Below are 26,644 nucleotides of genomic sequence, written 5' to 3' on the forward strand. Positions count from 1 at the left end.
ACTTTGTGAAATTAAGTGTCTGTCACTGGTTAGTGACAGCATGAAGCCAGAGCCTGTTTTCATGATGCTTCTTACACTGCTCTTTTCATGAATATCTGCCAGTGTTTCAGTTTGCTAAAGCTGCCAAAATGCCGTATGCCAGAAATGGACTGGCTTTTTCAATGGGGATTTTTTTGGATTATAGTTTGAAGACCATGAAAATGTCCTAATTAAAGCATCATGAGGAAGATACTCTGTCTGAGGAAGGGCTGCAGGCATCTGGTGTGCCTCTGCCACATGGAAGGGCGCATGGAAACATCTGCTGGTCCTTCTCTCCTGGGTTCTGGTTTCAGTGGCTCTATCCAAATGTCTCGGGGAGTTTCTCCCTCTGTGCTTTGTATAAAGGGCTCCAGTATACGATTAAGACCCACCTTGAAAGGGCTGGGTCACATCACAATTGAACCAAAAGGTCCCACCCACAATAGGTCTGTCCTTACAGGGATGGGTTGACAGAACACAGCCTTTTCTGGAGTACGTAACAGCTCCAAACCAGCACAGCCAGAGTACTTACTTGTAATAAAAAAGTACCCACATTGCTTTCCCTTAGTTATAGAATCTCGGACCTACACAGTTTTAAGACAGTCCTTGATTTTATCCTACACCAAGAGAATTGATATTTATCTGGGTTAAAAATCAAGACAAAATGATACCTAACCTAAATATATGTATAGGAGAAGAGTGCAATCTGATAGAAATTATTTATGTAATTGCATTGTTTGTCCTTTCTGAGCCATCATGACCTTAGCATATGAATACTAATTTAAGTAAATATTTTGGTTTGTAATTAGTCTGTGGCTTTAAATTTTTTTTCTGAATTCTTACAGGGTGATATGTCCGAATTCATGTTCTTCTGAATGCAAGGTACCTTTCTGAGATGAACAAGGCTCCAAGAGAAAAAATTCTCTAGTCTGTATCTCCTCAGAACATCACAATATATTAGAATACTTTTAAGTTATTAATTTTAGCATCAAAATGAATAAAACATATAAATGCACATTTACCAGATAATTGTAAAGTAAACACCTGAGAAATGACCACCCAAGTAAAAAAAATAGCATATTCCCCCCAAAAGCACCCAACACATTTATACATTAGCATCTTTGGAAAACTTGACCATAAAAAACTCAGCCTAACAATTAATCCAGCATTGCCCACCCATTAGCCCTCATGGAATAGTAGTGATCTGGGGAACCCAATTTGGGAAATTCCTTCTTAGGAAACTAGGCAATTTAACACTATACATTTTGGCCAATAGATAAAATAAATACCTTCTGTTTAAAACAGTGTTTAATGAGAATACTTAAAATAATTCTTGAGCTGCAGAATCTTTTTGAGGATTAATGTTATTTTATAAACATATAAATGTTTTCCCACTCATGGAAGAATAGAGGGAGGAGATAGAACCTGTGTATTTGATTTAATTTATACCTTCATATGATTGCTCTAGTTTATGTTTATCAACATAGTAAAACATGGGTTACACTTAAATAATCAGCTAGCAGTTTCTAGGTAAATAAATTTTAAATAAGTAATTTCTAGGGAATAGGAAGCTAGTTTAAAAATAAAAGAACAAGATCATTTCTCTTTAGAAATCATTATGTATATTAATAATTTATTCTGCATCCAACTTCTCTAATTATTATCTCAGTTATAAGAGATTTAATACTTATAATTATTCAAGGTATAAATATTTTGATGATGTTTGATTTAAAGTATTATAGCAAAAATCATAATTTCATGATTATTTCACGTAAACAAAGATGAATTTTAAGATCGAATGACTTAGTTTTTTGCTAAAAATATGATTAAATTAGCCATGGAAGAGACACATAAGAGGAATAAGCATTGAATAATATGAAATAATAAAAGCAAATAAGAAATATTTGACAAATAAAATCCTATCTGAAGAAGATCAAGCTCAATTCAACAGTGCATCAAATTTGGATTTATAAAATTCAAAAATAATATGTAGAGAAAGGATGTGGTATGCATCGTTCCTATGTATAGGTCATATTTCTTGAAATCATTACCTTGAACTTTCATTTTTATAAAGATAATTCTAATTTACATTGTATATTTTTGAACATTAGCAAAGATAATTTGAAAATTATTTCATTGCCTCACATTCAATAAATGATTAGTGCTTAGAATGCGCCTAATAATTATAGCTACTATTTAGCAAGACTAACTGTGTAGGCATGCTCAGCATACTGTGCGTGTGTCTGTATGTGTGTGTGTATGTGTGCATATTTAACTCTCATGTTAACATATGTTAAATGATCCTATTATCAACCCCATTTTAAAGATATCAAAATGAAAGTTTAGTGAAATTATTTAGCTTGACCAGGTAACACAGGTAACAAGTGATAGAAGATGGTTTGCCTCCCAAGTATATGAACACCATGTTGTATAAAGCATTTGCTATGTACTGTATTGGTGTTATCTACTGGGAATAGGAAAAGACCCTAATTTTTAGAACCATGGACTTCTATAGGCTAATAAAATATATTTGGGTTTTGATCAGCTGTTGCATTTTTATTAATCATTTTCCAGTGGAAAGTATTTTCAGATGAAGTAAGAGACAGCTAATTCCTCTTACACTGGAATGACATCCATTAGGATACACTTCTTTCAAACAAGAGGTTAATAGTCCTGATAAATTATAGCCTCAAATGTATATATAAAGATGTCATAGTTCGTGATTAGATTAACTTCACTGCCTTACTTGTACAGAGTCAATTATTCATGACTCCTTAATCAGTTTTTTGGCAGTGAGACTTCAAAGAATTGTTCAGTTTTATTTACAAAAGGGGAAAGAATGAAAAGAAGTATTTTAGCCATGTGGTTCTGGAGCTCAGCAGTGTAATCCATCACCTGACTGAAAGTCTTAAACTCAGCTTCTGATATCAGTGGGACTTCACATGACGCATGTAGCTTTTGCTCATTGATTTGTGTGGCTTGGGGTAAAGCGCCTGGATAGTCTTTCATATATCTTGACATTTGTCTTAATGTATCTTGAAAAGTGCCATTTATTAATTTGGCCATAAGTGACCTCCTGCCTAGTAATATATCTACCTTTTGGAAAAGAAATGTAGTTAATGTCCACCATATCGCCCCCAAACTCATATCTTGATTAATTCAGCTCTTGTACCAAGGCCTGAGTGCCAATCATAGCTTATGTGGTTGGTTTTATTATTTTTATTTCTTCTTTTTATATTCTTTCTTCAGAACTTGGCATACACAATACACACTTGTTAATACTGCTTCAGCTGCCTCTGTAACATTTTAATCCCTTAATTTCTTCCTATGGTTTGGCAGCTTGATTTCCAATCCACTGGTTCAATTAAACTGTTCAGTTGAAGAGCTAACTGCCTCATTGTGAAAGCCAGTGATGGCCCCCAAATTCTTATTTTTATTAAATTACTGTTTATCAAACTTGAGTCATTTGTAGACCTCTTGTAAGAAAAAAAGATTGCAGACCTTCATTTTTATTTGAACTATTTTATTATAGTGTTATTTATATGACCAAACATAAAATCAAGCATAAATTTCCTATGTTTTTAACTCTCATACCACTATAAAACCAAAACAAATGTACAAATTATTTAAAACCAAATTCCAAAACCAACAAAATTTGAGTTAAAAAAGTCACTTAATATGATGTTATCTTGCTTTGTTGAAATTAAAAATTGCATTTGACAACAGATGAGCTTGCCTATATTTTCTATGGTATGTGATGATACAAATTTCTCATCACTTTTTTTAAACTAGTATAAGAACTTTTTGGTAACATATACCATAATTTTATTTGGGTGTCACTTGGCTCCAAAGCTTCATGAATGCAATAAGCCAACTTCTCTTATTCTCTCACTTCCCATCTATAGGTCAGGGCCAATGGAATCATAAGCAATGATGCACACAAACATCTAAAATCCATAAATACCTGTCTCTGCCTTTTTTCTTTCTGTTTTAATGCTGTACTTAGATGTGCTACACCCTTCCCTCCATCTAACTCCTTCTGGGGTAAAAGGCATAAACCAGAGCCTTCCCAGGAAAGCTGAGATGTGTGATCAGTTTAAACCTAAGTCTACACTAACCCGTTATATTCAAAACTTTTTTTTTCCATTTAAGCCAAATACTGCATATGTTTTTCTGTTCATTCTGGGTATGTTGTAAGTCCTAGGTAGATTGTAAGACCATGTGGGCAGGTGCATATTCTATATAGATTCTTACACAATGTTGAATGTACAAAAGGGAAGTATAACCTGATTTTTAAGAGCACAGATTTTGAAGTCAGAAGTAACTGAATTCAAATTCTCTGTTTCATACTACCCATGTAAGCATGGGTATGTTGCTTATTTTCTCTGAGTTTTCCCATTTGCAAAATGGATCTTTTGTACCTTCTTCATAGATATGGAGTGGAAGCTAAGGAGATTATTGGGGTAAGGTCGTCAACCTTTGTGACATAGCTAGTGCTTAGTAAATGGTAACTTTGATTATTCACTTCATTTGAGCTTTGCTGATGCTTTATACATGAGTGCTGTATGAATTCATTAGCTCACTTATTCTATATCCTGAAATTCTCAGTGGCTTATGAGTTGTTATAGCAGCAGCCACAGTGGCAGTTTCAGAAAGACTAATTTCACCCCATAATTGTCTCAGAATAAACACTCAAATGTCCTGGGAATTGCTAAGGAACAGAGAGATCACGGTGAGTCATGCAAGCATGGTCTCCAGGCCCTTTACCTTCCAGTCCCCTGAGCAGTTCCCCCACCAGAATGGGCTGGAGTATGTTTCCCTTGACTGAGGAATGAGAAGGGGGCTCCTTCTTCTCTGTTAAGGATGGACGTGACAGGAGAGCATCACTTTTCATTGACCTAATTGTTCTGCACACAAGCCTAACTCTACACCCCAGGGACAACCAATGAGATCCTGGCCTCTCCCTGGATGTCTGTTTTCTCATCTAAAAGGGTCCCATCTATTCCCAACAGTCTAAATTTGAAGAGAAGCTCTTAAGCAATTTAGGGGGAGTCTAAATAAAGAAGAAAATTGGAAAAAAAAATACTTCTTTTTTCAAGCTCTATGTCTTTGTGTCTTACTCAAGTAAATGGAAGAGTCGATACGGAATGTGATTTCTGACTGATGTGCGCCAAAGCAAAAACCAGATGGATGGAAAAAAGAAACTGTAGTGCCTTTAGAATTCTCTTGGTTCTATTAGAATGAAGCTACTGAAACACTTTTTATTTTAATCAAAAAAGTTAACAGTAAGCAATTACTCTGATTGGCTCCAAGTGACACTTTGTACTCTTCCCTGACAGCCATCTGTCTGGCAGAGAGCATAGTCATTTCAAGAATTATTACAGTGAATTGTTATAAGTGTAAAAACTGATGACTCTGTTACTCTCAATCTGATTATCTGTTTCAGTATAGTTACAAGAGGGGAAAGAGAAGAAAAAAGAAGTGTATCTGAGATGAAACACTCTCTGGAGTCCAATGGCTTATAATTGCTACCTCTGTCTGTATGTCTTAAAGGATACATTCTCCAAGCTGTTGATTCACCCTCCCTATCTTTCATATTTAGAATCTTATTCATCCCTATTTATTTTGTTCTACTCCAGACCTTTATTACTTTTCACCTGAATTATTATAGTGGTCTTTTGATTGTTGTCTTTTCTCTAGTCCCTTGCCTTCAATTCTCTTTTACACATTCCAACCAAAGAAATTTTCTTAAAGTTCATCACTGATGATGTCATTCCCCTCTACGGACAATGTCATGCTAAAATTCTTTAGCCTGGTATTCCAGGGCCTGTATGATTAGGTTCGATCTACTTTTCCCACCTTATTTCATTGGCTATTCCCAAAACTTGTGTATGCCTTTAATTTTCCTTTTTTAATGCCTTCTCCCATCTTCTTCTTTTCCTGTTTCGAGTTCAATAACCCCCTCCTTGAACTCTGCCATCTCCATATATCTTTCAGGCCCGGCTGGGATCCCACAGAATCGATACAGATGTTCATGAATCCACAGGGCTAAAGCATTCCCTTTCTTCTAAGGGCTGTGGTACCCTCATTGCAAGCTACCACAAATTGTAGTTGTGTTAATTTTAATAAGGCCTTATATCATCCTATGTGCTCAACAAATATTTTTAAACTTTAAAAATCATGACATTCCAGGTCATCTTGCACTGTGCTCTTAAGCTTCAGCTAAAAGTTTGTTTCTACAAAACAACATAACACTCGTTTTTTATTCTTAAAATAATTCTTACTGGAAGCAAGGTTTGGAAAGGAAGAGGAGCACAGTAAGCAGCTCAAGCCTCCTGAAAGTGTGATTTTTCTGATAGAATTTTTTTTTTTTTACCAAAAAAGGAAAAAAGTTGTAGGATGAAGTTAGTTTTGGAAATCCTTTGTAATGTGTCCTTTTCTGTATTGACCTGTGAATGGGTCTATGAGAATCTTTAACTTGGGAACCCATGTGAGCATGCTCCTCCCTTCCTCTCCCACCCAGCTCTTCCTTGTGCTTCCCCTACTCCAGCCATGTTTAGCAAACACATCCAGCTTCTTTCATCTTGAGACATTTGCATTTGTACTCCCTCTGCCTGCTTTGCTCTGCCCCAGGCCTTCTCAACACATTCCCTCACCTCATTCTTGTCTGCTCAAAGGTCGCCTCCTCTAACAGGCTTTCCCTGACACTTTTGCCTAAAACACCCCTTCTTCCCTCACTGCTCTCTTGCCCTTGACCTTGATATTTTTCTGCAGAGCTCCTATTATTCCCTCAAATAAACTTAGTATTATTTGCTTATTGCTGCCTCTTTGACAAGAATACAAGTTTCATGACGGGAGGAAATTTATCTTCTTTACTTTTGTTTTCATACCACTTAAAAAACTGCACAAAGAGTAGTAGGTATTTAGTAAATATTCTGTGAATAAATGAGTAACTTAAAAAGTCCTGTTTGAGCTTTGGACCCAGCATTCCTCAACTTGTTTAATCATAGTTATCTTGGGAAGTTATTTTGATGGGGTTATATTCTGTATCTTCTGAAAGGACTGACAAGTGCAAATCACAAAAGAGGAAAAAATTAATCAAGAGCTATGGTCAAGCAAGTGTAACTTATAGTGTTAAAGTACCAATTGAAAAAGGGGAAAATTATGCTGAATATTAAGCAGTAAACTCTGCAGAAGTAGCAGTTGAGTTGGTAGAAAATAGACATCTGAGTGGGTGCTGTAGATCTAAGAAGCTAGTTGGAAGGCTTCCTGAGTGCCCATGATCAACAACATTATGTTGGATAAAAATAATTAAAGGTCATATCAGTTATTAGAAATTAAAAGGGAAGAAGAGTAATACATTATAGCATGGTCATCTTGAAGCTGAACAACCCTGGGGGTTCTCAGAGAAATCGAAACCTCAACCAAGCGCTGGTGTTGTGAGGGTTCTTGACTAAGTCTCAGGAAAGAATTCAAGGATCAGTCAGTGTGTACAGCCAGCTTTATTTTAATAAACTCAAATCCAGAGAGTCCCAGTTCTAGGCTGGATGCCGGAGTGCCCTTGGAGTTCTCAGCTAGGTGCTGGAAAGCCCTGAGAGTTCTTTGTCATATGCTGACAAAGATTCCCAGAGCCTTGGGAATTCTAAGAGAGGTCTAGACCAGGGGCTGACACCATGAAGGTTCTTGACTCAGCTGCAGGTAAGAGCTGGAAAACTAGTCAGTGTATACAGCCAAAGAATCCAAAGGCTATCCAGTGTGTACAGCTCAAAACTTTAATGTGTAGTGAAGGTAGATGCTTGAAAATGAGCATAAGCATTCTCCAAAGGAGGAGAAGCAGTCTGAGGTCATATAAGGACTTGAAGGGGCAAGTTCTTCCCCCTCTGGCTATGCTAATAGGGATTGATGATCTGTACTTTTCATTGGTTCTTTTCAGGTGCTAACCTGAGTGAGGGCTAGGTGTGTGCGGCTTGGTGTGTGGGTGCTGGGTGTGTGCCCAAAAGGAACTTTTTGTTATGGGGTTTAGGGTCACTTCCTCTTCCTTCCTTCCTGTTTGATTTGACTCTCTCTCTCTCTCTCTCTCTCTCTCTCTCTCTCAGAATGCTGTTCCTTGACAGTAGTAGCATGAGTCATGGTATAGATCAGGTGCCCTTGAAGGCATTGGCAGAAAACCAAGGGGTCCCACCAGAACAAGAAAGATGCAAAGCCCCCAGACCCTCCCAGAAGACTTGGTAGATATAATAGCCAATGAATTCTGCTCACAGTATAGGTAGGTTCAATGCCCCCTCTGTCAGCAGGAAGCAGTTACAAAAGACTGAACTCCCTCCTTCAGCACCCCTGAATCCTCTGAGTGGGGAATGAGGCAGGTTAGATAGGGAAGGAGGGAAGAGGAAGTGACCCTAAACCACATAACAAAAAGTGCCTTTGGGCACACACACCCAAACCCTACACCCCTAGCCCTCACTCAGGTCAGCACCTGAAAAGAACCAATGCAAAGTACAGGTTTGGATCCCTTGTTAGCATAGCCAGGGGGTGAAGGGCCCCTCCAAGTCCTTATAATGCAAGAATCCAAGCCTCAGACTGCTTCTCCTCCTTTGGAGAATGCCCAGGCTCATCTTCAAACATGTACCTTCACTACACATTAAAGTTTTGAGCTGTAGGAACTGGCTAATCCTCGAGTTCTTTCCTGCAGCTAATTCAAGAACCTTCATAGTGTCAATCCCTGGTTAGGGTCTAGACTTCTCCGAGAATTCCTGGGGTTCTCCAACATCCAGCAGAGAATTCCTGGAGCTCCCCAGCATCTAGCCTAGAACTCCCGGGGCTGTCCAGAATCGAGCTCATTTAACTGTTTGTCTGTACACATCTACTAGTCCTTGAATTCTTTCCAGAGACTAAGTCAAGAACTCACAACACCAGCCTTTGGTTGAGGTCTCGATTTCTCCAAGAGCTCCAGGGGCTGTCCGGCTTCAGTCTTGATGGTCATTTGCATTAATAGAACATTTCTAATTAATTATGTTTATGTTTATGTGATCATTGGAAGGCTTCAGTGCAAATGTCCAAGGAGCACAAACTCCAGAAGTATATACATTGTACTGATATTTTATTCGAATGTAAGTTCTTGGGACCTACATAACATTGGACTTCAAAATTATATGCAAAAATGCTATTTCAAGCACATTATTAACAGCATAGATGTTCTGGCTTATTTTTGACATTAATGGTTAGATGCTTAAAAAATTCAATATTCACTTTATTTTCTAATTAAATTACTGAACATATAGTAATAATTCCTGATTATGTCACAAAATGAAAAGAGGTAAATGAGGTTAGTTTCCCACATCTTTTCCTCCCCTCTCCTAAACACCTGTATTTTCAGTTTCAAATTCAGATGAAGCAGGAAATACTTTGTAGGGTATTGGAGTCCAAATTACTAAGGACTTTTCAGCAAACTATGAAAGCTCCCTCTTTTATGACTAATCTCTAAACCATGAATATCATATATTTTGGAGGAAAAAAATAAAAGATGGCCAACTATCCCACATTCTTCTAGATTCTTTCCCCTTGATTTGCTCTTTTCCCTGTGCTTACAAGCAAACTCACCTCACATATTCTAGAACAGTTACATATATTTTATTAGCCCTTTGGGGTTTGGTGCTATCTTCTTTCTATTACATCAATACCCTTGACACAGTAGTTTGAAAAGGATAGAATGCTGTCTCCCATTCTTCCATCATTAGCTGCTGGTAAACTAACTTAAGCTCCTAAAATTCTACTGAATATCAAAGCCAACAATTAATGTAATCAAGTTCAGTAATCTTTACTTAATTTACATTCTTCTTGCCTCAACTACAGCTTTTGACATGTAGTTCACAGCATCTTTCCTTGAATCTGTGACATTCTCTTCTACCTCTCTTTTTACCATATGCCTCTCTTTTCTCTCACCTTACAAATACAGACATTCCCAAGTTTTGTCCTTAGCCCTTATCTCTTTTCATCATATATTCTCTCCATGAGTGATTTCATCTAAATAGCCCACTCTTTGCAGGTAACTTCCAAATTTTAGGCTTAGATCTATGGTATAGAAATGTCCCAGAGCTACCTTTTACTATATATCTCTACCTGAAGTCCTGCCTCAAGCTTAGCATGGGTAAATATAATGTATTCTCCCCTAAAACCTGAAAATAATTTTTGACGTTTTTTCTCCTTGTTTCCCCATCTAAATTCTTACACATGCTCTAATTTTAAATTTATTTCTGCTTTATAATCTGTAAATTCCCCACTTTTCTCCTTCATATTGTAACCAGTACCCTGATGGCAACGATGCCAGCTGAGCCCTGATGCAGGTTTTATAGTCTTGAAGCCAATAGAATTTAGAGACGAGAGGGCCAGTACAAATAAGAAGTAAAATTTATTAAAAGAGAAGTTTATCAAAAAGAAAGAATGCATTTTAGAGAGGTTAATGCAGATGTGCCCAAGGAGGTACATGCGAGTGGGTCAACTTGTTCTGTAAGAAAGTTTTGTTGGTATCAGGTTTCCATAGTAACCTGAGAATACTAGTGTCTTTTTTCTAGCAAGAGATATCTAGCAGAATTGGTGGTTTGTGTCATATACTTAAAATTTGTCTTTGGGCAAATGGTGACAATCTTTACAATCTATTATTAACTAAGAGTTTGCATTGGGCCCAGAATTTTACAAACTTATGTGGTTTGGGGAGGTTGCAATGGTTTGGGGAAGTTTAGGGCTTTAGGGAAATTTTGTCCTAGGAAATTTACAACTGAAGTTTGCAGCTCTGTATTAGTTCCTTTGAAGTTAGATAAGAAACAAGATACTTGCAGTTGTCAACACTTTCATAGTTGAACAGGAAGCTAGGGACTTACAGTTGTTCTATTTTATCTTGCTTCAATACCGAGTTCAAAATTTTATCACATCTTGCCTGAATATTATAATAGCATCCTAATTTGTCTCTATTTCTCTAGATAATCTTGTCCTTACTGTGGTTCTGGCTCATGCCATCCCATCTATTGAAGTCAGGTACTGTTCTACAGGACATAACTTATCATATCAGTCCACTGCTCACCTACCACCTATAATCTTTGGAATAAGGTCAAAGTTTTAGCTGTCAACCACAATCATTTTCAACAATGTCATTGAACAATTATATGTGAATCATGGGGGTTTGCCATAGAGGTGGGGTATTGCTTTGCTAAAGCTGCTGGAATGTAGCATACCAGAAATGGAACAGCTTTTAAAAAGGGAATTTATTAAATCGCACATTTACAGTTCTAAGGCTATAAAAATGTCCAAACTAAGGCATCCAGAGACCTTATCTTAAGGTCTGGGAAGGAACATGGTGATGTCTGCTAGCTTTGTCTCCCTGCTTCTCAATTCAAAAGGCTTCTCTGGGGGTGTTTTCTTTCTGCATCTGCAAATTTCTGGGTCTCCTGCTGGCTCTGAAGCTTTCTCTAAAATGGTTCCCTCTTAAAGGACTCCAGTAAGCAACCCCACCTTGAATGGATGGAGACAAATCTCTATGGAAACTGCCTAATCAAAAGGTGCCACCCGCAATTGGGTGAGTCACATCTCCATAGAAACAACGTAATCAAAAAGATCCTACCCTACTATATTGAATCAGGATTAGGAATGTGGCTTTTCTGGGGTACACAACATTTTCAAATCGGCACAGGTGGGATCCAGTGGAATGGGGAACTTTAGGAGAGACAAGAAGGAGATGCGAAAAAGGAACAGAATAGGAAAATGCTTTATTTAATAAAACTAACAGCTTGTACATATGTAGCAAAATTGTAAATGTAATTTATAGAATAGAAGTTATTTCAAATGATGAGAGAAGAAAGAAAGCATTGATAGGAAAGGGGTCCCTTGGGAATTTAAACTATTCTGATAACGTTTTCTGTCTTTCAGCCAAATGGTATTAGGTGCTTGTTCTCTATTTGTGTATGTTTTAATTGATTTAAAATCATAAAGGATAATAATTTTAAGTAAATTTTTGAAACTTGAAAAAATGTTATTGTTTACTTTAGGAACATATAAGATAATATGCAATAAGAAGAAAATAATTCTAGCATTTAATTTTCCTGCCATCATAGATTTCTTTGTTGCTCCATTATTATAACCAAAGCAGATGATGGGCTGTTCCCCAAATACACCTGACATTTTCCTGTTTCCATGCCTTTCCATGTTATTTGCATTGTGCTCTAATCCCACCAGATTTCTCACTCTTGCGATTCCAGGCAGCATTCACTGTCTTTCACAAAAGTGTAATTCCCTAAGGAGCCTTGTCTGATCTCTGAATCCCTATAGCAGAGATCAGTGGTGATATTCATCAACCACTTTGAAATATACCTTGGAAGTTATTCCTCCCGGATGTATTTTACATTTTATATTCCACCTTCTTTGCAATTGTGGAACTGGGTTTTTTAAGTCATTTAAACTCTCAAATTCTTGAATATATCTCTTAGTTTGTCAGGGCTCTTATAACAAATTACTGCAAAGTGGTTGACTTTAAGAATAGGAATTTATTGGCTCAGAATAATGTAGGCTAGAAGAAATCCAAAAACAAAGGTTCCCCAAATGCACCTGACATGCCTTCTCCGAAGTCGGTAGTGTTCTGGCGTTGGATTGCTGGCACTCAGGCTCTGCCTCTTTCTGCTTCTCCTGTGGCTGATGCTTCCATATCCAAATTTCCTTTGCTTACAAGGATTCCAGTCATATTGGATTAAGACCTATCCTGCTTCAATTTGGCCTCATCTTAATAGGATTTTCAAAGGCCCCATTTACAAATGACTTTGTATCCACACGGCCAGGCATTAGGTATTGAATGTGCTCTGTGGGAGGCATGATTCAGTGTCCCACAGCATCTTACTATCTTTCCGTAGCATTTGTATCAGCCTTCACTTCCAGGAGTTGATAGCTAATTGTAGCATCTTGTTGTTTGTACATGATAGTGGGATTAAAGGGCGAAATTAGATGAAAATGGGAAAAATCAGAAGGTAAGAGAAATAGACCTTTTCTTTCTAGAAAAGATGAATACTCTAACAGGCAAGTTCCAGGGGAAAATATTAAATTTATTCTATTGGCTGGACCTATTGAAAATAATAAGTCAATGTGAATGTTTGAGAGTATACAATATTGGGAACATATACACATATATTCATGTTCTCTCTCTCACTCTCACTTGCTCTCATTCACTCTCTCTTTCTGCTCTTCCCCCTACCCTCCTCAAATATCCTTTTTCTCTCTCTTCCCTACCATGGGGATCTCAAAATTTCTCTGCGATTAAAGGGTAAATCTAATTAGTTCAGGCAGCTTTTGCTTTCAGCACTGCTAAAATCCCTGGGGCATAAGATTTAAACTACAGTCTAAAACTAAGAGGAATAAGGAAGAAACAGAAAGAAAAACACAAATTACTGTCTCAAAAATTATTTTGCCATGACTTAATATGTTATTAAATATATGTAAGACATATATTTAAGACATATAAATGTAAGACATATATTTAAGACATATAAATGTAAGACATAAATATATGTAAGACATATAAATATATCTTACATATATTTAACCATAGTCATCATATCACATAATAACCTTTTTTCATCCAAGCAAAACTATCTTTAACCACTTCCTTTTAAGCTATTTTTTCAGTCCTTCAATCATTTATGATGTCGTTCCATACCTGCTTCAAATATAATATTTCTCTTTAATATTCAAACATCAAACCCAGAATCAATTCTCTGATAATGATTTGATGGAAGCAATTACACTTTCAACTCATTATGTCTCTCTCTTTTTTCCTTTCTTTCTTTTTTTAGTGCATTTAGATTTTATACTAAGCCACTTTCCTATCTATTCTTGAGTTGCCTTTCTGGGAAAATGCACTCTCTTTCCATTCAAAGCAGTGTTTACATACCATCTAAAGGTGACACTACTTAAAGCCTTGCTTCTTCTGACAAGAAGATATTCCTATTTTCCAGGTACTTTATAAACCAAAACATTGAAATGTGAAGAGAGTGCAAAAAAGTGACCCAGGAAGAAATTAAATTAAAACAGTTAAATGCATCAGAGGAGTATCTTTTTTCTTTTTTTTTTTAATGATTGTACATAAGCTATGAAAATAGATGAAAATGGACCAGAACAACTTTAAAAACTAAATCATTGACGACATGCTATGTATTCATTGATTTTTTTTTCTTTTCTTATTTATTTATTTGTGTTTTTGTGTGTGTGGTGGGGGTGCATGGTCTGGAAATTGAACCAGGGTCTCCTGCACAGAAGGCAAGCATTCTACCACAGAACCACCCATGCACCCATTCATTGATTTTTGACCCCCCAACTGTTTCTTATTGAATTGTCACCTATTCTTTTGTAGAAAAAAATATGCACCTCTGGAATACTGTTTTAGTTGAATCAAGGAATCACAGGAAGATAAAGATGAAAGCAGTTTTAGAGGTCATTTATTCCAATCTCTCAACTGGCAAATAATCACATCTGCCTGTTTCTGAAAGGTAACAGGAAGCCTGTGCTTTTAGGATCCCAATCATAAAGTAAAACAGAAAATGACTTTTTCATTAGACTAGGAATGGATCCCTTCTTTGTTGCTTTAAACAAGTTTGAACCTGCAGAGATAAAAATACCAACCAGTTTGAAAGTTTCTAAGGAATAAATACAATATTATCTATAAAGCAGCTATCATGTGCTAGGATATAAAGTATATGAGATCTCTTTCTCTGTTTGAAACACTTCACTGCTTTCCAATGGGCCTTAAACTAAACAGCCTTTGAATATTTGAAATCAACCACCACTTAATCATAACTTTGCCTCTTCTCCAAGTCAATTAGTTCTTCTCATATCCAGCATCTTCAATCTTTCTTAAAATACAAAGTTCCCAAACCAGCATGAACTTCCTGGCTACACTGTTCTGTTTTCCTCCAAGTCACAGTAACCCCTCTGCTTAGAATATCAGGTCCAGAGATGCAGGCTGTGCTCCGTGGGAAGCGTGTGTATTTCGCTTATTACTTAATACATCCCTTGCATTTTGCACTTGCAACTTTGTCCGTGATTATTGGAAATGTTCTATGACCTGGACCTTCAAAACAACGGCATTGTCTTATACCTTTTGAGTAATTTCTTTTTTTAAGGCTTTTCCCATGGTTGACATAATATATTCTTAATTAAATTCTGAAATCTGATAGAATAAAGAAGGCATTTTAATATGGCTGGTGATGTGGTAGCTACAGAGGCAATTCTTACACTTAGGCCAATGGAAATTATATCACCCTTAATATTCTTTTACTACACTTTTGCTAAGTTTACATAGTTGCAGACTTTCTGTAAAGCCCTAGAAATCTACATTTTATATTCTAATTATAAATTCAATGTTTTGAATTTTTAATAGATAATTTTTCATACCAAAGTATCTTGATGCATTAAATTTCCATGAATTTTGATCTCGACTGAAAAAATAAAATTCCTTTTCCCTTTATTTCATCAGATTATCATGTAAGTTGTACTGAGAACCAGAGAAACTGCATTCTCACCCTTCCCCCGCCACTTGTTGGAGAAGCATAAGAAAGACCTTTACACTTATTTCATCATCTATAGAATGTATACATTAAACTTGAAGATCTTTGAGAGTTATTTTCACATCTCAGAATCTACGTGATTTCTTATATGACTTTCAAAGTTCCTATTGATACTAGAGCTGAATTGCATTCATTCATTCATTTTCACAAAGCTAAAATTTGACATAATCCAACTACTCAGTGACTGACCCATGATGCTTTAATAACATTGAGTCATCGGATGAATGTTGAGTCAAATAAAACTCTTTAAGACATTGGCCCCAAAATCTTGACTTATAATTTCAAGATGGTATGCCACAGTTCCAAACTTGGAGCATATAATTAAATGTGAAATGATCTCATTTTAACATTGGAGGAAATCAGCTTGCTGGTCAGAAGGGAAGATTTTCAATTCAATTTTAATCGGTAATTTTCCTTGGGGGGAACTTGAAGAACTACCATGGTTAAAGGAATAAAATAGCAAACAGCGAAACTGTTGATGAATAATCATCCAGCAGGGGAAGATAAGACTGCAACTTTTATTTTTGAGATCTGAATGAATTGAGAAGATATCTGCAGCGGGTCACTTGCTATCTAGGTTACAGCAATTATCACTGACAGAAAAGAGGGGAAAATAAGCAAATATCAAGTTAAGCACACTGGGTTTTATTTAAGGCAATGCCTCCTCATGTGGGCAGTGATGTGTTTAAAAGTGAGACTTTTTCTTTTAGTTGTGTCTATTTTAAGTGATTGCTTTGACAGGTCTTTGAAGAAAAGATCATTTTTTTATTCTGCAGATTTAGTAGCTGCCCTTAAATATCTGCTCATGTCATACTTTCAGTTGGAGGCAACATTGTGATTTGCTTCCATGGTGATCTACCAGTCAGTGATGGTTAAAACTAATGACATTGAATTGTCAGGGTACCATGCAAGAGCGCTACTAATTAATTATTTGTCATAGTCTCCCGATGGGGAAATTACTAACATTATTACTTAATACATCCTTTGCACTTTGCACTTGCAGAGTACTTAAAAACTCATTTGTGGCGATGAGGAAATGACCATTTGTGCTATTCTTAGCAGGAGGCAAGAAAGGAGTTCAAAGAGCACCCATGACTACTGTGTTTCCAGTACTGGTTCTGTGTAGGTCATGCTGCTCTGAATTCCAACTGAATTATAGGTTGATTATATCTGAAGCATTTTAATGTATTATTCTAATCTCCAGAGATAGAAATCAGTAAACAACAAATTAATCCAATTATTAAACTGCCCCTCCAAAATAATCCTTTTAATTTAGCAACTCTCACTTGGAAGGCATGTATAACATGCAGACTGGAAAATTTTAAATGTGCTCTGACAGTTGTGAAGAAAAAGCAACCCAGTATAAAATTAGTTCTGCGTACTTAAAATAAGGACTGCTGCAAGACACTTTCAATTTATATTTTGGCCAGAGTGGTCTATTTCTCAGCCAGAATGTGTATACTAAGAAAGAGGGAGTATTTCTGCACTATTTTATATTGATAAATTGTGGCTGATATTTTAACATAATTTGTAGTGAGCACATAATAGTTACACTATGTTATACAGATGGAAAAAATATCTCTGTGTTTCTCTCCTAACAGGGAACATTGGAGAGGAACCAAGGTTTCAATAAGGTTGTTAAGATTTTCTACAGATACACCTCACCTTAAAGCTGTAAAGACCATGAGGAAGTGTTAGTGAAAGTGATATTAGTGATAATAATTATAAGAGAACTTATTTGATGCGTGGTACTGTGCTGAGTAATTTGCACATATCTCATTAATTCTTTTCAAAACTACCATTCCTGTGTATGTGGGAAAATCGGAAGGTAAAGAGGTTGAGTATTTGCTAAAATTCTTGCATCTAGTAGGTGCTAGAGCTGAATTTTGAACAAGGTAAATATTTCTTTCAGAGTCTCTCTCTCTCTTTACTTTGCACATCTGAAAATCCAAGAGGACTGAAAGTTGACTTCCCAGCCTCCCTTGGCCCTTTATGCCAGTGCCTCCACCTTCCTCGTGCCTGCACGCACCGTCTATGGCTGAACCCCCTCCACAGCTGTCTGTGGGTAGAATGAATTATTTTTAATAGTGTTTTTCCCCTCATCTCCAGTATTATTTGAGCATGAGATAGGCCAGCAATTTTCAATTATTCTTACTTGTGTAGCCTTTTGCACAAATCATTCTGCAGAGGCATAGCAAACTATTCTGATCAAAGCAAACTGCCCTAATTGGCACTGTGCCACCCCATGCTGCCCCACAGCAGGGTCGCTTGGGAGCACCAACCTTTTTTTTTTTTTTCACTTTCTTTTTTTTAATTGATTAACGGAAAAAAAGAAATTAACCCAACATTTAGAAATCATACCATTCTACATATGCAATCAGTAATTCTTAACATCATCACATAGATGCATGACCATCGTTTCTTAGTACATTTGCATCGGTTTAGAAGAACTAGCAACACAACAGAAAAAAATATAGAATGTTAAATATAGAGAAAAGAAATAAAAGTAATAATAATTGTAAAAAAAACAAACAAAACAAAGCAACAAAGAAAAACCTATAGCTCAGATGCAGCTTCATTCAGTGTTTTAACATGATTACTTTACACTTAGGTGTTATTGTGCTGTCCATTTTTGAGTTTTTGTATCTAGTCCTGTTGCACAGTCTGTATCCCTTCAGCTCCAATTACCCATTATCTTACCCTGTTTCTAACTCCTGCTGGACTCTGTCACCAATGACATATTCCAAGTTTATTCTCGAATGTCCGTTCACATCAGTGGGACCATACAGTTTTTGTCCTTTAGTTTTTGGCTGGACTCACTCAGCATAATGTTCTCTAGGTCCATCCATGTTATTACATGCTTCATAAGTTTATCCTGTCATAAAGCTGCATAATATTCCATCGTATGTATATACCACAGTTTGTTTAGCCATTCTTCTGTTGATGGACATTTTGGCTGTTTCCATCTCTTTGCAATTGTAAATAACACTGCTATAAACATTGGTGTGCAAATGTCCGTTTGTGTCTTTGCCCTTAAGTCCTTTGAGTAGATACCTAGCAATGGTATTGCTGGGTCGTATGGCAATTCTATATTCAGCTTTTTGAGGAACCGCCAAACTGCCTTCCACAGTGGTTGCACCATTTGACATTCCCACCTACAGTGGATAAGTAGCACCAACCTTTTGTGATTGTACATCTTTACAGGTTAAAGTGGTTCTAGCCACACAACCATTATGTTTATTAATATGCAGAATATATAATAATAATAATAATAATAGTTATTGATTGTTTGCCCTGTGCCACCCTCTGTTTTTTTTTAAGTTTTGACTCATGGATGTAACTTCATTATAATTCCTTGATGTAGGTATTATTATCATCAGCATTTTATAATTAAGGAAATTAAGGTCTGAAATGTTAAATAACTTGTCTAAGGTCACATGACTATCAAGTGTTGGCACTGAGCTTGAACCCAGGTGTCTGACTTCTGAGTTTATGCCTTTATCTACTGTACCACTGCTGTTTCTACAAGTGCTGCTCCCTAATATGTTATGTACATTGTAGAATATATGAAAAATAGAATTTTTAAAAGGAAGATACATATTATTAATAGCAGCTATCCTCATTTTCATCCTGTGCCCCCAGTGAATCGTCTTGAACCACCTCCGAGATGCATGTGCTCACCTTTGGAGCACTGCCTTACATGGATTTCCTGTACTTTTCTATCTCAAGAGTCAATGATGATGGTGGGATCCACGACCGTGGGGTTTTGTCTGTCCATCCATTAGTTTGGACCACTTCCCTCTCACCTCCCTCCTGTCCTTGTGAACCTGCAATGACTTTCCATTGCCACCCAGCCAGGTTAGGGAAAGCCCCAGCTTCTGTTCTTTTCCTCCTAGCATTCACTTATATCCATTTTTCCTCCAGCCTAAATTTGCCAGTATCATTCTTGCAGCAAGGAATTGCAAGATAATACACTAGCTCAAAAGAAAAATTAATTCGAGTATTCACATGATTCCTTCCCTTTTCATTATTGGTCTTTGATCTAAAGAGACTTTCTTGTGAGAATGTACCTAACTACCTGATTTTAAATTCATGTACACACACACACACACACACACACACACACACACACAGGCACCCATATTCTCCTCTGCTTTACTTTTCTCCATAGCAGTTCTGATAAAATGGTATTTATCAGGTATTGGTATTCTTATCTATCCTACCTCTTCCCATTCAAAAGTTTTACTTCCTCAAGGCAGATCTATTCACTCCTGTATCTCCAATGCTTACAGCAGTGACTGGCTCCTAGTAGGCCCAATAAAAATTGGTTGATACAATAAATAAACTAGCTATTTTTCTCAGATGAGTGATGTAGTGATTTCAGATACCCTGATAAGTTGATAGGATAAATAATACAAGGCAAGGGAGCTATAGTTAGTCATATTCAAAGGTATCAATACTTTAATGTCTAATGTGCAGTAAAAGTTGAACAAGTAACCGAGTTACATATACAATTGTCAGTGAAAATTGTGCGGGTCCAAAGAAAATCCTCCTTTTGCTTAATAAACCATTTATTTTCCAGATAAGCTTTTACTTCACTTGTTACGGGCTGCATAGTTCTCGGGTGTTACCAAACAACAGGGTACCACCAAATTGTAGCATTGCTGGTGAAGTTTTTTAAACTGATGAGGGTTCCTATGTAGTTGGTTTGAAATAATGTTAAATACTGTTTGTCCAGCTGTGGACACTGGTTTGGCCTATGCCTAGTCAAGAATTTTTTTATCGGAGGTTTTGGGGAGCTATAACTGATTGGAAGGAAAGTTGTGGCTAAAGGGGCTTGTTTAGAAGCCAGCTTTGCGTGGCATTTTTTATAAGACTAAGCAACAGACAGTGTCTGCCTCAAAAAGTGAAGGAGCTGATGGGGAGCCAGCCATCTCTTGAATACTGGGCATGGTTGAAATTCTGAATGCTCTGAATACTGATGAAATACACCATATGAAAGAACTGTTGCTTTCAAAGTACATCAGATTTGCTATAATTGGAACTTCTTTTAAGCGGAATTCTAAGTGCCTAATTTTTACTTCCACAGAAAATACACAATCTTAGAATTGAAAATATTTTATTTTCTAAATTGTTGCTCTGCATATAGGGATTCCTTTTAAGAAAAGGGGTCCATAGGAGATACATTTGGCCCCATGCACATTAGATGAGCAGGAGACAACAGAATTTATGAGCTGAACTAACAGAAGGGCACTGAGTCAGGATATGTTAAACTAGTATTTTGGCTGGCAAGTATGACATGTCCGATGTTTCATTCACTTTAAATACCAAATCATTTCAATAAATCTTTTTTATAACTTTAAATGCAATATACAGGTACAAAACCAGGAGAGGGTGTGCTTAAATGTGCCAGACACATTCGTTTGCTTCACTACATCCTGTGTTTCTCATTTCCATTTCCACAGATCTGTATATCAGATTATTTTTATAGGCTGATTCATATTTTTGTTTTATTCATATAGTCTTGTTTATGAGTGTTATTATGCTTATTTGAGTCTTCCTTGTACATACAGACTCAATCCATGTAAACATCATCATAGCATTCTCCCTTCCTTATTCATACATAAAGCAAAAAGCAAAATTTTTAAAAATGTTCATCAGTGTAATACAGTCAGAAAAGAGTATATAGGATGCATTTGAAGCTATTTAGCATTTCAACTTCATCTGAAACTGCTGGATGGTACAAGATTATTTATAAGATTATTTGCATTTCAGAATATTTAAGGTTGAATTTCATTACTGTGTGAATGCTATACTATTTTCTTTTCTCCCTCCTAACTCCCCTCCCCCAACCCCCTCCATTTAACAGCAGACAAACCCAGGGAGCACTGAATGACTCCGATGATCCTGAAACAGGCTGTCTAAGAGATAACAAGCCAACTTCTCGACACTTCTATCCTGTCGCCTTGCTGCTTGTCAGCTCACACCTGCTAGTTGTGTGGCTTATTTTAAGTCTTGCATTACTATTAGCCAAATACCAATAAGTTTTATGTTGTATTCCTTTCTTTTATACAAATGGCAATGGACTTTAAATTATGGGGACAATGCTGTAATATTTCTACATTTTCAGAGTCAAAGAATTAAAAACAAGTTTAAATTGTAACTGTTTTTGTTTGTTTTTCCTAAAATCTAAAGAAAAAAAAAAACAGTACTATGCATTAAGTGAATTATTTTGCTTTTTGGTTCATGGAAAAGTGTTTCCCACTGTTAACTATTTCAAGAATTTTTAAATTACTGTCTTTGGAATAAGACAAAGGACAGAATCCTGAAAGCTTGAAGTCTGAACCTCCTTTTCCTCTTCTCATTATGTTTAATAACGAAACTGAGACTGAATTTGCACAACACATTAAAACCCCCAGAGAAAGTCCTAGAGATGTGGGAGGTTGCAGATTTAATTTCCACTGTGCTAATATCATTGTTGCCATCAGCTGATAGAGCCTCTTGTTTTATTTTTTTAACCTGTTAGTTATGTTATTTCTTTGCTGCAATTAACCCTTTTCTGTCAAGTAAACTTATGGAGAGAACAGCTATTATGTTTTGTAATTAAATTAACCTGTTTGTAGCTATTGTTTGGATTAATTTGGCTTTCAGAGCACTTTTCTATTCTTTTTAACCAGATCTTGTCTGTGTCTTGATGCACCATTTTCAGCACCTGTGACTTTTGTACTGTCTGTGAACAAGCCCTCTTCCTTTATAAAGCTGAGACTTAAACTAGGCTGTTCAGAAAGCCATTTTCTCTCTTCATTGCACAGCTAAAATAGTGAAGTAACATAGAGATGAAATGTTCCTTTAAAAATCTATAGGGCCAGACTTCATAAATTAAATGCCTTATTCCTAGACCCTGTATCCTTAAGGCTACATATAGATTTTAATGTGTTTTAAAGAAACTGAGAAATTAATGTATGGAAAAGATACAAAAGGCAGATATATTTATGATGCTAAAGTGAACTGTATTGTGGAGCAAATTCTATTTAAAGAGTTTATTAAACCTTAAATATCTGTTAAGAGCAAAGAGACTTTAATCATCTCTTTCTGAGGGCAATAACAGTATTGGGCCTAGCCTAGGATTTAATTTTGTAAGATGTATCATCACTTGTGAAAAAAAAAAAAAATGTAGAGTTGAATCTTTGTTATTTTTACTTGGACTGTTGCTGCAACTCTGCATTGAACAAATAAAGCATATTTATTTATTCTGTGTTTCATGAAGTTGTCCTTTTTCCCCTTTTCACCAGAGAAGGATGCCGCATAGAAAATGTACTGAAGAATATCAAATGCAGAAAGTACGCTTTCAACATGCTACAGCTGATGGCTTTCCCCAAGTACTACAGACCTCCAGAGGGGACTTACGGAAAAGCTGACACCTAAGTTTACCAACATGTAAATAAACAGGAACACAAATATGTTTCAGTTGGATTATCCCCACCTTGGTGTTTTGTTTTGTTTCTGTTTTTGTTTTGTTCACTGTCATGAATTTGTTGGAGGAGTTACTCAAGGAAGTTGTGCCCAAATCGAGGAATTACTTGAATTCACTATCAGCTTATTACTTTGAAAGAAGACATTTTTAGAAAATGTTATATAATATTGCCATTTCTACTTCTAAGCTTCTATCTGTTGACCCTCACTGGAAGGGATCAGTTAAGCCATGAAGCATTTCAGTGAAAGCCTAGAAGTGATCCAGTGAGCAGTGCTCTCCCTCCAACATGAAGAAAGGAAAATGTGAAGGGGGAAAAGACCTGTGTGATATTATCTCCCAGCCTTTTTCACATTTAACCTTGTAGCCTATGTCAGGGTTTTTAAGAATATTTTTCTAGTGAGTTGAAATTGGGTAGAGTTAACTCACGATCCTTACTACCGAAATGGTTTAAAGATGTGTTGGTAAAGACCTTTGCCATCTGTGAAGATGTAGTTGCTCTTTTTGAATAGGTAGATTGATGTTAGCTTATTAGTAAAGCAGTAAAATGCCTTTCAAAACCATGGCATCTTTTCAAAACTCTTTCTGGGGTTGTGTGACCCCAGCTGTTGAAGTGGCAGCATAAAAAGCTTAACCGTGTGATAGGCAAAACACTGTGAGAACCTGAAACTTCAAGGGAATTAGAGATGACAGCATGTGGGTGCCCAACAGGAAAATCCCCATCAGCCTGATTTTCATTTATCTTAGATACACGACCATCTATAAGATATCTCTGACATGTTTTCTGGCAGTCACCCTGTTACGCAATACGGGTGATGTGAGCATGCATCATCTGGCATAGGCTGGTGTACGTGCATTGAACTTTGAAAACACATGCTGTCATAACTAATGATAAACTAAAACAATTTTCTGTTAACCTGAATTCCAGATTTTTCATTGCTTAGTAAAATAATGCCATTCATTAGTTTTCCCAGAATTCAGAATTAAAAGATGCTTTGGAAATCATCTGTTCTAACACCATTATTTAAAAACTTGGGTAAATAAAGGCAGAAAGACGCTATGCTCCCAATTACCCAGCTAGATCATTGCAAAACCACTGTTAGAGCTTCTCTTACTTTCCTTGTTTGTGCCTTGTCTCTTCTCCAAATTGCCACATTTAGGCATGAAATTTAGGGGAGAATGCCAGTTAGTGAAAAAGAAATTTCAATTTATTGCTGGAATTGAAGCTTAGCTTTCAAAAGTCTGAACAAATAAACCCTATTTTCTCTAAATGTTAAGAATGTACTCATTTTCCTTTCTCATCAGAGGAGCATGGTATCCAGTGCCCGAATCCCTTGGAAATGGCAAAAACTTCTTAATAGACGTTCTTGGTGGTGTCACACATTTAATAGATACTATTCTGGGACTTTCTATAGCAAATGCTATAGCTTCTTGTGTAAGATGCCTGGTAAAATATGGATTCCAAACAGACCTCTAGTCCTGTGTCTAAGTCTTTAACTTGCTACAGATTTTAGATAAACCTTTGGGGGTGTTGACACTAGAATTACTTGTCATTTTTTTACTTTAACGACCTGAGGCCATTATACTTGAGGCAATTGCCAAACTACTTGCAGCCTTTTAATGAAAAAGTGCTGCATCCTCTGAATCTATTCATGGGCAAAATTATCTTGGTGTTCTCCTTTACAGCTCATTCTCCATTCTAGAAATTAAATATCACCTTTGAATTGTTTAATTCCATTTGAGCATGGTAGGATTCAGTTTAGTTTCATTATCCCATTGGATTCAAGGTAAAGAGATTGGGACAACAGGGATTTCCTTAAACACCCATGTAGCTTCATTCAGTATATTGAAAGGTAGTCTGAGCTCTAAGAGACATTAAGTGATTTATCATGCTGTAAATAATCTTACAAACAATAATTCAGCTTGTATTTTTTAAGCCTGATTCAAATATGGAAAAAATATTGATCAACTAGAAAGTCAGCTATAGGTTTTTATATTTTTAGAAGCCATTTTAAAATTGTTTCCTTTTTAAAATACTAATTCAGAGGTCGCAAAAGAAACAGAATAATAATTTGTATTACTTACTGTAATACAAATTTATATGAGTTTTCTTTGTTATTAGTCTTTTGCATTTCCTTCTATGGAGCTTATATTTGTGCATACTCCTAAAAGTGAATTTCATCAAGAAAATTCATGATTCATATCAACAACAATATTGTTTCTTTGCTGAGAGATATTTTAAGACCGCCCTTGGAAAACTACTTCACTAATTCTTAAGTTGGTAAGAATCAAAGAGATCAAAGAGAAAATGTTAAACAATAACTTCTAAAATCTGCTTTGTATAAGCACAGCCTCAATTAGGCTTTTCCATCTATATTTTCATTTGTCAATTATACCAGCAGACTTATTTTAGTGGATCATGTTCAGCCAAAAACTGAACCAAGAGCACGGGCCACGGTGGTTCAGCAGGCAAAGTTCCCGTCTGCCATGCTGGAAACCTGGGTTCGATTCCCAGTGCCTGCCCATGCAAAAAAAAAAAAAAAAAAAGCTGAACAAGAAAATGACATTTCAAACAACATAAATTTTGGGCTCAAGCATGTGTTTCCCCTCTAGTATCATCAAATGTAGACATTAATTCTGGATTGGCTATTTACAGGGCGCTAGGAAAAAATATTTAAAGGCAACGGATGGTGGAAACTTGAATATCTTTGACTCAACAATAAAAGATCCAGAGTCTGGATGTGTTTCACAAGAAAGCTAAACAAAAAAGCTTGAAGCATTTGGTTGAAACATACTCACACTTAGAATCACCCATTCATTAATATTTTGGGTTATATTTTTCTTGTAAATATTGTTTTGGGTTTTGCCCATAATCTGAAAAACAACCCTTGGATGCAAATAGTTTAGTTGGTCTGATAATCCAATGGGTCAGCACAACTGTTTAATCTAATTGACAAATTGTAAAAAATGATCAATCACCCACTTACAGCAGTACACCATGTAACCAACCGCTAGCCCTTACATTATAAAGCTAAGTCCTCTTCTGATAAACTGTGAAGCCTTAAAGCTAGCATTTGGATGGAGGATTTGACCTTTTAATCCTCAACTATGAATAGTATTTTGCATAAAATAAGACTCAAGGTAGAAAAGAAGAAAAAAGTGATTTGTATAGAGTAATGCTTTTCTTCCCAAGGAAATCTAAACCCTCCCTACATAAAGGTTGATACTGTCCCAAGAGAAGTGATATTGGTGGTGGGCTGGGACTGGCTCCAGTTGATACCTAAGAGTTAATCATTAAATTTCCAGGAATTTTGTAAGTCAGTTGCTAAGCATAACCATTATTAAATATTACATTGTAAAATACAATTGAATACATTGTATTTAAAACAAAGGTAAATGCCACTTCCTATCTTGACACATTGTTCAGTTATCTACGCTCTTGAAATTATTTATGTCTATTGTCTATGCAAGGTGAAAATATTATATGAGTATGCTACTGGGCATCTCTTACTTGCTGCACTTTCGTAGTTTGAAATTAGCCACAGTAGGAATATTTACA

The 26,644-nt window shown here is 36.3% G+C and overlaps 1 protein-coding gene across 14 annotated transcripts in view; it reads left to right on the top strand.

The window, feature by feature from the left end:
- The window catches only part of INPP4B (inositol polyphosphate-4-phosphatase type II B), a 934,219-nt gene extending 911,123 nt beyond the window's left edge, over nucleotides 1-23,096 (top strand). For 8 of the 14 annotated variants that reach the window (XM_077139941.1, XM_077139945.1, XM_077139943.1 and 5 more), the window contains one exon: nucleotides 21,484-21,759. In XM_077139941.1, coding sequence (XP_076996056.1) covers nucleotides 21,484-21,658 — 175 coding nt within the window. In that variant the 3' untranslated portion in view covers nucleotides 21,659-21,759. Of the gene's footprint in view, nucleotides 1-21,483; nucleotides 21,760-22,906 lie in introns of those variants that run through there. The other 6 variants (XM_077139953.1, XM_077139951.1, XM_077139952.1 and 3 more) reach the window with 3 other exon arrangements.
- The last annotated feature ends 3,548 nt before the right edge of the window (nucleotides 23,097-26,644 follow it).

The sequence above is a fragment of the Tamandua tetradactyla genome, chromosome 22 (assembly GCF_023851605.1).
Source record: "Tamandua tetradactyla isolate mTamTet1 chromosome 22, mTamTet1.pri, whole genome shotgun sequence".
Classification (NCBI taxonomy): domain Eukaryota; kingdom Metazoa; phylum Chordata; class Mammalia; order Pilosa; family Myrmecophagidae; genus Tamandua; species Tamandua tetradactyla.